At 34.5% G+C, this 13812-nt stretch overlaps 1 protein-coding gene and 1 pseudogene across 3 annotated transcripts; one reads left to right on the top strand and one right to left on the bottom strand.

Moving 5' to 3' along the window:
• Positions 1-2370: 2370 nt before the first annotated feature.
• LOC109006980 lies at positions 2371-6926 on the bottom strand (annotated as a pseudogene).
• A 683-nt stretch (positions 6927-7609) lies between these two features.
• LOC109007073 lies at positions 7610-12910 on the top strand. Of its 3 annotated transcripts, XM_018986598.2 has the most exons (3): positions 7610-9221; positions 12002-12125; positions 12678-12910. In XM_018986598.2, exon 1 carries the CDS (start codon positions 7724-7726, stop codon positions 9068-9070), a length of 1347 nt encoding a protein of 448 aa, XP_018842143.2. In that variant the 5' UTR covers positions 7610-7723; the 3' UTR covers positions 9071-9221; positions 12002-12125; positions 12678-12910. The 3 variants fall into 3 exon arrangements, with proteins under 3 accessions (XP_018842143.2, XP_035540730.1, XP_018842144.2); XM_035684837.1 differs by lacking the exon at positions 12678-12910 and having other exon boundaries at positions 12002-12284; XM_018986599.2 differs by lacking the exons at positions 12002-12125; positions 12678-12910 and adding an exon at positions 9780-10419.
• Positions 12911-13812: the final 902 nt, after the last annotated feature.

Raw genomic sequence — 13812 nt, 5'->3', positions numbered from 1 at the left:
ACGACGATAATGACTATTTGTAGTGCAAGCAGACTCATTTTGATAGGAAATAATCATTTTTGTAGAAAATAGCTGGTCACAAATAAGCAATTTTCTTGTAGTAATATCATATTTCAGAAATCAAATCCAATCTGTCACCATCTAATCTTTCAAGAAAATTAGACCACAAACTTGCAAAATCAACATACCTCCCGCTCCATTTCTTGACAAGACTATCTCCATCCCCCCACACATCTCCTGCGGCTGGACATTCCCATAATACATGTAAAACAGTCTCTTCCTCAAGGTTACAAATAGGACAAAGAGAATATTTTAAAATTTGTTTCTTAGCAAGATTAACTCTAGTAGGTAAAAGATCATTAAGAACTTTCCATATAAACTGTTTCACCTTCCCAGTAACTCCAAGTTTCCATATTCTATGCCATTGAAACTGGTCTTGATGTGTACCTGAGGACTCACCATAATTCTGTCTTTTTGTACCTAAATAAGAGAAATAGACACTCTTTACAGAAAAAACCCTCTTGTTTGAAAAGCCCCAAATAATTTTATTCTCTGTATTTCTTGAATTGATAGAAATACTACAAATAAACCCTGCTTCATCTTGATTAAACACCTCTTCAATCAACTCCTTCCATCCATGTCTCTCTTCATCTATGAGAATAGAAACTGTAGCTTTAGTACCAATCTTGTTAGGCACAATTTGGACTTGAAAATTAGAAGGACATTGTTGCCATTTATCTTTCCAAACCTTAATACTTTTTCCATTTTTCACTTTCCACACCATACCTCTCTTAACAAGATCCAAAATTGATCATAAATATACTTCATAATTATACGTAAAATTATTCTATATATATAATATTCAATATTCGATGGTTACGTACCTTTTGACTTTATTCATAAAAAACAACACATAAATTAATAAAGATAAAGCTGCAGAAAGGAAGAAGTGTGGCATCCACACGAAACCCGACCCACAGAATATCATGCATGTGGTTATGGTTCCAATCCTGTCAATTTCGATCCCAGTAATTAAATTAACTATTAAGGGATTTGATAATCAGTTTGGCTAGTCAAACTTCGTATAAATATTTATATAATATTTTTTATTATAAAAATAAATAAAAAAAAATATCTTGTATTTAATATTAATGCACGGATTAATATACAAAACCATTTATACCTAACAAACTCCTATATTAATGTTTCAAAAGGTACATATATTGATGTCATCATCATGGGCTTGCGATCCATCAATATTAATATATTTAATTGCACACTTGATCTTTTATCTATCCATATCCAATTACAAGATAAGATAAAATCATGGTAGATGTACCATCCTGAAATTTGACTTCCCTTATAAAACAAACAGAGAAATGTTACACAACCTCCCCAACCTCCACACACTATATTTTTTTTAAATTTTTAAATTTTTTAATATTTTTTTTAAAATTTTTTTTTGAGTTTATTCTTTTTAAAATAATTTTATTTTTCTATTCATTATTCATACATTAAAAATTTGATGAAAGAAAAAAATAATAAAAATTAAAAAATATGTGATGTGTGAAAAATAGAAGATTGTGTAGATTTTTTCAAACAATAATAATAAGCATGAATGGTAACTACTAGTACTCCCCGGGCCCGTTTAGTCTCATCTTAAATTATAAGCCCATGAGAGAAATGGTGGGACAATGATCTAGCCCCCTACCCTCGTATTATTGATTATTTAGTAGAGAACTATCGTATTAAATAAAAATAAATTTATAAATTGACGTAATTTTATGAGATTTATTAGATCTATTTTATAATAAAAATAATTTTACAATCTGATACATCATATCAAATCACGCGAATCAATTGATATATTTATTTTTATATAATATTTTTATGACTAAAGTATTTTTCTAAATTAATAATAGCATGTAGCTAGCTAGCTAGCTAGGTAGGCACTACAAGTACACAATTAGAGATCATTTACTAGCAATAAAAGTAAGTACTTCAGAATTGCTTGGGCCATGTACTAGTACTGGTGGTTCTCTTCCAAATCATGATGGTTTACCCATTAATTCAATCCTCTTCATTTTGAGCAATGTTAGGTACAGTTTTTAAATGGAGACTGCAATACAAATCTAGGTTATTTTAACTTTAAAATTTTTTAAAATTATAAAATTATCTCTCTTAAAATGATATTTTTTCTCATTTAATAATATGTCTGCACATGCAGTCCCCACTTGAAGACTGTAAATAGAATTTCTCCTTCATTTTACCTGAAACAAATCATCCTAATTATTTAATATAATTCCGTTGATAAATACAATGACCAAAATAATAAACTATGTTTTATATAGACAGATACTCTTGATGATTTTACTTAAAAGTGTTCTTAACTTCTGACACACACTTGGGCATTACCACAACATGAGCAATGTTGCCCTGGCAAGCAAGCTGCCACATTCGAACGAATTCCTCATCTTGTGGACGCTCAAATACAACAGTGCTACTAAGATCGTTCAGCATTGCACCTATGCCTGCAGCTCTTAAACGATCTTTTAGGCAGTGAGCATTTCTAAGGCATTTCTGAACTTCTTTCTGGAATCCCCTGTATCCTTTCCGGTTTAAGGTGTACCACAGGAAGATAGGAGCTAGCATGGCCATTTCGGCTACCCATAATTGTTGCATCCCTAGAAGCAAGGAACTCCACATTTCTTGAGAGAGCATTAATGTGCTCCAGTCTTGTGATTTGCACACCACATGGCATTGGGTAACCCACAAACTTGTGACCCGAAACACTCACGCTTCCAATAGGCTTCTTGAAAGAAACTTTTGGGGCCTGACGATTAACAATATAAGTGAGCACAGGCACAGCAGAAAATGTAGAATGGTTTTGAAATTTCATTCTTGAAAACAAAGATTGCGAATGAGAGAAGGAAAAATGAAAAAAAGACAGCATCATGTGCTTGCGTGCATTACATGACCACCAAATAAATACTGAATCGCACAGATAATTCCAACTTGTGCAGTATAAGCATTGTTTTTTATTTAGTATAAGCACCGTGTTCGAGAGAATGATCATTTTCAATATTCTAACCTGGAAGCTTGCAGTTGTCAGAAAGGCATGGAATGCTACTTACACGTTTGACAAAAGGCATCATGAGTCCAAATAAAGCCCCATCACAGTGGATGTAGAACCTGTCATGTGTGAATCCTGCTTCTTCAAGTTTCTGTCTGTATAACCAGATCAAGATCATCAACAGCTCCTTTAACAGTTGTTCCTGTGACATTTCATAGAGTGAACCTTAAAATCATAAGCAAGCCACAGGGAAAAAAATATTTTGTGGAGAGAGAGAGCATTACCTATGTTAACATTTATGATGGCTGGTTTGTCCTTGTGACCAATAAGTTTGTCTTTGAAATCTTCACAATCAATCTCACCTGAGACATGAGTGTCCACCTTTACGCATTCCATCCTGTACATTCTTGCTGCTTTAAAAACTGAATAATGCGACTCACGTGAGGCATACAAAATCCCATCAGGAAACACCTCTCTCCTGCAACATGAGTCAATGTGCTTGGATTCTTTTCAGGGCATCAACTTAGATTTTACAATCTCAAAATAAAAGCTCAGAAGGCTGAAGTTTGTCCTGCTAACCCAGCTAGGATACCATGAAGATTCCCTTCTGTGCCACAATTAGTGATGCAGCCCCAGTATTCATTCTTCTCTAGTTCCCATAGACAGGCAAACCAGTCCAAAACACCCACTTCAAATTGTCTTGAGTGGACACCATAGTTGCTCTCTATAAATGGATCCCCAAGGTTGTTAAGGGAAAAGTGTTGCAGGCTCTTGCAGCTGTCCGAGAGCACCATAATCGAAGTCCAAGTTATAAGAGTAACCTATTAGAGATTTTCATTCAGTACTGAAGAGTGTCAGAATTTTTGCCCCTGCATATGAAAGATATTTCCGGACTACCATTCGCAATATACTGTAATTGCAATTCTTGTGATGAGAGATATTGACTGTATTAACAATTTCATTGCACAATCACAGCAATATGAGAGAGAGAGAGAGAGAGAGAGAGAGTTGGCATACATTACCATACCAATGGCATTTTCATAAATTAACATCCTTAATATAAATATCAATGATAACAAAAGTAATGTGCTCAATAGAGCTTGTTGAAAACATAAAGACCAATTCACGCTCTTTATTATTTTTCAAATTCACAACCCATGTCATCCCTGAATAATTCATCTGCCTCATGCAATAGAAGTGCAGAGTTCTTAGGAGTTGTGCAGTAACCAAATTACAAGAAAAAGTAAGATAATGAGATCAACATAAAGAGTCTTCATCTATGCCATCATTATTTTTTTTCTTTTAATTGCTATCAGGTGTTCGAGATTAAAGTCCTGACTAATCCTGGTGTGTATAGGCTCTTAAAAAAGAGTTTTCCGCAAATACACATTAGGTAATTCAAGAGAAAAATCTCACAATTTGATGACTCTTATAAATTATCTGCACCTAAGAGGATTTGAACCTTAGACTTGAAGGGAGCATAACATCAAGACCAAGACCTTTACCACTTGTGAGCTATCATGAACTTCTAGTAACAAGAACTTCCAAATATCCTATGTACATGAAGCATAATATGATATGCATGCAAATGAGGTATCAATAAGGCATCAAATTTGCAGCACCACTGTAGATATAATTGTCCCGGCACCCTCCTCCCCCAAATAAAAAAAAAAGGCATCAAATTTAATTACTATATATTGCTCCATATCTCTATCTTTTCTCAGCACATAGCTTTCGGCCTCTGCTCTACATAGGCAAACAATCTGCTTAATGAAAATAAAATGCATATACAGGTTCGCAGTCTAAACAAGATATGATAATAACCACACACCAAAACGAAATAACTTGAAGCCAAATCGTCAACCATCCAAAGGATAGATGTCGATGTTTACTCTTATTTTATTGGCAATTTACACAACCACCCTATGGTTTTGAATCCGCAGCCTCGCTCTCCAACCTATTCAATTGAAATAACAGTTGCCCGAAGGTACAACGATCAACTTGGACGCACTACTGATTAATATAAACATACTTATTCCAGGTGCAGGCAGGCACAGTATATAGAAATTGATTTCTTTTTCCAGATAAAGGGTGCAAAAGCAGCCGAAACGACCACTATTCACAATTGGTGGTCAGGAATACACGCATAAGAGCATTCTCATTGGATTAGCTAAAAGTTAAATAACTTTTAGGTCATAAAATTGCTCACATTGAATTAGCTATATTTGGAATATAGCTACAGTAAAGTCTAAACTAATTTCTAAATTTGGAACACACTATTCATTCATCAAATCACTTTTATATTATTTCTTTCTCTCTCCTTTTAATATTAATTATTTCTCTCTCCATTTTAAATGACAATTGAAAAAATATAATTAGAATACAATTACTAATTAATATATAATATTATGAATAGTAAAATATTATAAAATAAAATAAATTCATAATTAAAAAAATTAAAAAATTTTTAAAATTATTAATTACTCATTACTATATAATGAATAAATAGATAATCCAATGTGGAGATTTGATGTGAATAGTCAAAATTAAATTCTTCTTATATTATTTTATTGTCATATAATGAAAAAATGACTATTCCAATGTAGAAATTTATATGAATGTAATAGCTAAATGCTAAATTCATCTTACATTCATAAAAAATGTACTTTAACTTTAGCTAATCCAATAAGAGTGCTCTAATATAGTATAGAAATATATAGATTTGTGGCGGTTTAGAGTGTTAGATGAGAATATAATAAAATAGTTTGTTAATAATAGTGAGATAATTTAAATTGAATATTTTTTAAATTTAAAAAAAAGAGAAAGAAAAAATTAAATAAAAAAAATTATAAAATTAAAATATTATAAGAATATAGTTTTATAATATTATTTTTATTTATAAATTTGAAAAAGTGAGAATTATTTTTTATTTAAAAATTTAAAAAATTTGTAATAATTAGTTTGAAAAGGTTATAATGATTAATTTGTAAATTTTGTATTTAAATTATATTTAAAAATAAGATGTGATGAAATAAAATGATAATTTTGTGTCTCATCTTAGGTTCCAAACAAGCTGTCTATATTATTTTTACAATTCCTCTCAACTCATCTTATCATTATAATTTTTTTAAATTTTTTTATATAAAATAAAATAAATAATTTAACTTTTTCAAATTTTAAAATAAAAATAATATTAAAAAAATAAATTTTAATAATATTTTATTCAACTTATCATTTTAATTTTAATTTCAACTTAATGTTATATACAGTCATGGAATGCGTAAATGCTGTGCAGTCACTTTAAAAAATAGTAGAGTTCACTATTAAAAAATTAATTTCTTTTCATATAGATCTCATATTTATTTACTTTTTTTAAAAGATTATACGACGGTTACATATCACAACTATATAAATATAATTTCTCGTCAACTTAACCCATCGTCAAAACAAACGAAGATAGTGTCGGCGAAGTCGAAACGGGCAAGTTTGTGAAATACCCAAATGGTGCTTGGTTCTCTCGATGAGTGACTTCCTATAACGAGCTGAGACGCTAGCCATATAAGCCTCCCTCTCTCCAGTAACATCATCGTCGGCATCAGGCTCCGTGATGGCCAGGCACATGGTGTGCACATTCCTCCCATGCACAACCTCCCTTTTCTTGTCCTTTTCTTTCACTCTTAGCTTCCACAACCGGAGGCACATGCTCCTCGATCAAACCCGTCGGATCTAAGTCCTCAGGCAGCGGCTCGATATTCTCATTGTTAAGATCACCGAAATAAGCCTCAACACCGCTAACCATTGCTAGGAGCTGTTAGTGGAAACGCTGGGAATGAGGAGCGAGTACGTTGGGAGAGACGTCAGGGAGGCGGCGATGCAAGAAATTGGTTCTAATCTGTATTTATAGGAGTAGGCGCTAGTCGACACTGGGGGGCCCAATCACTAGAATGCGCGTTCTGACTTCTGCGTACGCCATCCCATTTGGCTGCTCGCGTGCTTTTTGGATCATGCTACAGCCCCCGCTGGAGCTCCCGTTGGAGGCTGTAGTATATATTGTATGTGTTTTTTTTAAGTTATTTTTTATATAATTTTTTTTAATATTTTGTAAAAAATAAAATAAATTTAGAACATCATTAAAAATACTTTCTTAATCAAGAAGTAAAAAAAAAATTATTAAAAAATACTTCCTTAATCACGAAGTAAAATAAAAAATTATAAAAAAATATTTTATATTTTACTTCGTGATTAAGTAAGTATTATTTAATAATATTATAAATTTTTTTATTTTTTAAAAATATTTAAAATTATTAAAAATATCTATATAAAAAAAAATTAAAAAATACACAATAAAATACACTGGAGCTCCAGCGGTAGCTCTCAGCGGGAGCCCCAGCGGGAGCTCCAACATTTTCCTTTTTCTTTACTATCTATTAAAATTTAATCAGATGGTGTAATTCAATTTTTTTTATAAGGCTGATATATATATATATATATATATATTGTTCATATATTAGAAATTTAGACAGTAGGTTATGGGAATCATAAGGGCCCAAAATCTCAACCTGCCCCAATTCTCCTATGTACTCCTATGTAGAACCCTAAGATTGCCCCCCACTTGTTCTTCAACTCAAAATCCTCGGGTTTCCCAACGCAATGAAGATCAGGAAACAGCATCAAGAAACCTCCGACAATATTAACAAACCTTCCACCTCCTCTACCTCCTCTTCCTCTTCTTCTTTTGCTCTCTCTCCCCGCAAGCGCCTCCTCTCTGGCTCCCCCAAGCCAAACAACGCCCCGGCCCCTTGCCGAAGCAGAAGCAGAAGTCGAAGCAGAAGCCGAAGCCCCACGATCTCCGATCACCCTCACCCGGCCCTAAAGAAAACCAGGGACCTACCCAATCTGTCCCAGTGCCACGCCTGTGGCTTCAGAACCGACACCGGTAATGGTAAGCAAAGACTCCAAACCCTATACAGCGAATGGCGCATCGTTCTTCTTTGCAAGAAATGTGCGGTCCGCGTGGAATCCTCCGAAATTTGCTCCTATTGTTTCCAAGAAACCTTGGCTGCCGAGTGTTTCTGTTGCGGCGAATGCAACCGACGCGTTCATAGAGATTGTTTTAAAAAATATCGAAGCGTGGCGCCGTGGTCGTATTCGTGTTCCGGCGAGGAGTTTTCGGTTTGTGTGGACTGTTGGGTGCCCAAGCCGATAGCTTTGTCCAGAGCGCTTTTGGGGGGTAGGAAGATTAGGAGGAGGGACAGGAGTGGTGGTAAAGCGAGAGATTCTAGGATTTTGGACGGTGCGAAGTCGTTGAAAGATGTGGCGGAAAATGCAAATAGCGTGGCTAAGAAGAAGATTGAAGAGGCTGCTAAGGCCAGAGTGGAGGCCGTGAGGAAAGCAGTAGTGGCGAGGAGAGCGGGAGAGTTGGCGACTAATGCTCTGGATTTTGTCGCCAGTAGAGATGAGAATGGGGAGAAGGTGCAGAATGTTGATGATGCAGAACTGGCGTTTCAGTTGCACCGGGCGATGAATAGCTCGCCTAGGATTTCAAGGAACTTGTGGGAGAACAAAGGTGATTCGTTGGTTGGAGGGTCACGCTCGGGGTATCCTGGTGTTTGTGGGAAGCTTGAACCTGATAGAAGTGTTTTGGAACCTGTGGTATGTGCCGGGTCTTTGGACGGTGGTTCTTCCATGAATGTCAATTGTCTAAAGTCAGTTGGAAAGATTGAGACGAGTGGTGTCAAGGATGGTGAATGCCAAATGAGGTGTGACTCTGAGTTTGGGATTCTGGGTGTGCGAATGGAGGGAGAGGGGAGCTGTTCCATTAAGGTTTCAAACTCAAATGGAGATGATAATAGTATGGACTCTGCAAACCGATCTTCTCATCAACAACACAAACTGACCATGCCCAAGGATAAACGATACAACGGAGAGCCTGATAGATATCCGTTAAAGTATTGTAGGAGAAACCGGAAATCAAAAGCAATCTCTTGTGATGGTTAATCAATCCTGGGCTGCTGGACTCTACTTATAAGTTGCTCCTAGTCAAGGACAATCTCCACTACATTTCAGTGCTGTGCTGTGCTGTGCTGTTCTTCTTCAAGCTTCTGGTTGTGGGAATAGATCATTTCGAGGTCCGTCCGGAAGTCAATAGGTAGGAGAAAACACCGTACCCCCCCCTCAAATAGCACTGTTTGGTTTTTAGTTTAAAATCCTAAATGTGCTTCCATTGTAATTAGCCACACATGTTTCCCTGGCTTGTTAATGGACTTATAGGACACGGATGTAGCATTGTTTACCCTAGCGATCAATTTCTTTGTTGCATGTTGTTCTGACAATCTCTGTAGGATGTATTTTCTGTTGCTTGTGACTAATCAAAATAAAAAAAACAAAAATTTTGTTGCTTGTGATGTTCCAGAGACCGAGTTGAGTTTTTTTTTTTTTTTTTTAAAAATTTTAAATTTTTTTCTTTTTGGACATTTAGAATGAGTGCTTAACGATATTGTAACTATACTCTTGGTCAGTATGTTGCTCTTGTTTGGAATATAGTGATTTACCATGATTTTTTGAAGGCCCTCTTTGTATCAGTCTTCCAACGGTGGGTTGAATTATGAATATCACGCGTCAATATGCTGAAAGTACTTTGTTGTAGTATTTCGTGCTTATAAATAAAAGGTCATTGTCTTATTTCAATTCTAAAATTTTTTGGCAGTTGCAATTTAGTGGAGTGAAGAGAGTTTCAATTCATGAGAGAATACAGCAAATCTCTACTTCCTTAACGAATACCTGATTTAAGTCCATGATGTCCATTCATGCTTTTGCGAGTATAGGTGCTTTTCTAGTGGATGACTCTTCGTTGTTTCTTGGGTAACCATTGTTGTGACTTGATATTGACTGTTGGTTTTTTTTTTCAGTAAATGTTTTTTGATAGGTCAGTAAACAATAATTTTATCGATGATAATAGGCATAACCCTATTATAAGGGAGATATTGACTGCTGGAATCGTATATGAAACATTTTGTGATATATAAAAATAGTGAACAACAAATAAAGGAATCATGTACTAAAGATTTGTAAATAGTAAGTAAGCAATGATGTATCCATAAGACAATATTTATAAAAAAAAAATGTATCCATAAGACAAACGTCTTTTTGGTTTCCTATAGAAATTGATATAGAATTTTACTATAGGTTGTACGGCTTGGTTTTCTCATGTTGTTTGTACAGCTGAATTCTTTCTGCCCTATTGGATTCTTGCTCTGCAGTCCCTCTGAACTTCTGATTGCATGAGAGGCTTTTTTGTCTCAAATTTTATGTTGTTAATAATACAGGACGGCCATGAAATTTATTAAGATTTTTTTTTTGTATACTTATCAAATATATATATATATATATATATAGAGAGAGAGAGAGAGAGAGAGAGAGAGTGTCGTGGAATTGAAGAGCTGATATTTGAGAACTCACATCGTGGAGTGGCCTGATTTCTCTTGGTTGTCACACCGTATGAAATTGGAATTTGAAGAGACTTGTACAAGGAACTGAAAGTTTGGTCATCCTAATACACTTTCATACAGGAGATGGTTGGTTATTTACTTGTATTTTCTCTAGCACAAGTGAAAAGGGGATTTTTTTTTCTTCAGTATGCAACTTCAAAAGCTGTAATATTTAATTAATGTTTTCTTATGTCTTAGTCACATTGAGCATCCGTATTGAAGTTATTTGTATCATATAAATTGAATTCCAATTAAGAATTGAGTACTTTATTTGCCTGTATGATATATGCGGAGGTTTGAAGTTTTTTAATTTTTTTTAATTATGACGGGGGAACCACCCCATGGCAGAGCCCTTAGGACTCACCCATGGAACCTAAACCCCCGGAGAGACTAGTATAGCAACCCACCGTCATGGCCTCCCACTTCAAACGTAGTTTGATCCCAGGGGGAATCGAACCAGTGACATAGGGCTCATGCACACAAGTTCACCCTTACCACTTGGGCTACCTACGAGTGGGTTTGAAGATTTTGCTAGCACTTGTTTTCAGGCATACGGTTTAGTGGCGAAAAAATGGAAGCTCCTAGGTCGGTCTGCTGAGAAGTCAGGAGAACCGGAAGCTCAGTTGTCTCTTGTTTACTTTTGGTTTCTGAATCTTTCGTTTTTCTTTTGCCATTTAATCTCTCTTCCATACGGTAAATGACATTTTCTCATTGACCCTGTATATATGCATAGTGAAGTATACTTCTTTGATTCTTTCATCTATAGCTCCTCTCTGTTTTTTCTTTAAAATTTCTTTTTTCTGTTGTAGTCATCAGTGAGACTGGCTTCCCCGAATCACCTTTTTTCTTCTCTCCTATAATTTTGGCATTTTGAAGAGGATATTTGACAACTTATGAAGCTACTAGATCATTAACTTAGTCTTCAACAGGTTTATATCAAAACAAATTTTGAAGTCCGCTGATATGGATCTAATTCTAATGGATGCATTGGATTGTCCATTCCTCTGATTTATCTGGAGTTTCTCATCAAGCAATTCAAAACCATAATGTTTCGTTTTTGTGTAATTTTAATCTGTACTTGCAAAAAGTAAAAGGGTCTGATATTTTCTGATCTGGAGCATGGTTATGCAAATGCTTCTTCGGGCTTGGACTGGCAAATAATTTATTGTTTAGATTGCGGCAGATTATAATACTGACCAGATCGGAGATTATATATTTTTTGTTTGAAAGTTTGAAAAAGTTGTAATGATTAATTTGAAAATATTTGTATTCGAATTATGTTTGGAAAGGAGATGAGATGAAATGAGATGAGAATTTTGAGATTAGATCTATTTCTAAACTAGCCCAAGTCACTCTTGAGGCTTTAGAATTCATGAAAGCGTAACAGCTGAGACTTCTCTTTTTTCTGTTCAGCTAATTCTGTCCAAATTGACATTTGCAGGTTAATCGAAATTTTCTGAATAGTGAGTGGGCCTTACAGGGGCTAAGAGGCATGTTATTGATACACCATAATGGGTTTGTGGTCATGTTCCTGGATTACGATACTCCAGCTACTCAAATTTAAGGTGCACACCCAGACTACAACTAAACTTAAATCAGTAAGCTGATATGGTTAGCTAATATCTTTTCTTTGCTTTCTTTTCATCATTATAGTGAACAGCCAATTGCTTCCGTGTACACACCAATTTTTGTATATTTTAGATGGGAAAAATTTATTTATTATCCTTTTTATCATCATTTTCTCAACATTTTTTGATGTGGTATTAAATGATAGATCCACAAGTGAAACATAATAAATAGTTTCTAATTATTTAATATCACATCATGAGATGATGATGAGGATGATGAGTAGCATTACTCATTTTAGATGATGCTACTATTTATCAGATTGTTTTTTTCTCTTCTTTTTATATCTCAAGTTGTTTCCTGATCGTTTATTTGGAGAGTCATTTGGGCTAACTATATTCTTTTATTTATTTATTTATATTTCTGATAGAAAAAAATATAAGTCATCATCTGGTTGAACTTGGGCCAGTGATATATAGAGTTAAGAGATTCAAGTGCATACGTGTCATACATGTTTATGAGGATGGCTGTCCCCTTTTCTTTACAAACAGGAAACTAATAGGAAGAGCAAAACGGCTAGCGCAGATAGTTGATGAAGAACGCTAGCAAATGTTGGAGGCATGGGGTCTTGCTCGTGAATCTGCATTACGTTCATTTCATCAGGATTCTCCCGAAACAGCATCATTGAAGCATGAGGTTTTAGTGGGCATAAAGCTCCTTTCATTTATATTCAATCCCAATCATATATATATATAAAATTCAATCATATATGATATGAACCCGTGGGAATGGAATCCCTTAAATCTAAAATTAATTTGAAAACTCTTCAAAAAAATTAAAGTCAAGTCAATGGATGGAGAACCTAAATTCGATGAGAACTGATTTCAAGAACCTAAATTATATTAAAATCTAGATCCGTTAAAGAACCCGTCTTAAGAACCCAGATTGTAAAAGAGGAACGTCACAAAAGTTGTGATTTACCTTTAATAAGTTAAAAAGTTTAATTAAGAACAAGAGGAGTAAAATTCAATTCACAATGAATAAATTCATCAAATTTCATAAACTGATTAAAATGAGGCTACATAGAGTATTTAAAGTAAAATCTAATGAAACTCTAGTCAAAATAAATCTCCATCTTCCAAAAGTGCCTCTGGATGAACAGTGCCGCGACTATAGTAACCCTAACCCTAGTTCAATAAAATAATAACTTTCCCAACATGCCTTTGCATAGGCAATGAATAAATTTATCAAATTTCATAAACTGATTAAAATGAGGCTACATAGAGTATTTAAAACAAAATCTAATGAAACTCTAGCCAAAATTAATCTCCATCTTCCAAAAGTGCCCTTGGATGAACAGTGCCGCGACTACAGTAACTCGGTTACAGTAACCTTAACTCTAGTTCAATAAAATAATAACTTTTCCAACATGTCTTTGCATAGGCCCTCTTAAGTGCTTCTCATAATAAACTCAATTATTTTAAACTAATAAAATAAGTTTTTTAAATGAATTAAATAAATTGAAACCCTTCAAGAGCCCAAAGTCTTTAAGTCTTGTCGTTGTCCTCTTTCATAGCTGATCAAATGAATCAAAATTGGTTCTTCATCCTTCAAGCCCCATCTTGAATGTTGGGCTATTGCTAAACTCGTCCCAAGTGGATTGTATCAATTCTTGCATTGTCTCAT

The sequence above is a fragment of the Juglans regia genome, chromosome 13 (genome assembly GCF_001411555.2).
Source record: "Juglans regia cultivar Chandler chromosome 13, Walnut 2.0, whole genome shotgun sequence".
In the NCBI taxonomy this organism is placed as follows: domain Eukaryota; kingdom Viridiplantae; phylum Streptophyta; class Magnoliopsida; order Fagales; family Juglandaceae; genus Juglans; species Juglans regia.
This window is presented reverse-complemented; position numbering and strand designations above follow the sequence as displayed.

Bases quoted from the DNA above. Each gene is read 5' to 3' on its own strand.
- LOC109007073 (XM_018986598.2), top strand. From the start codon at position 7,724: ATGAAGATCAGGAAACAGCATCAAGAAACCTCCGACAATATTAACAAA.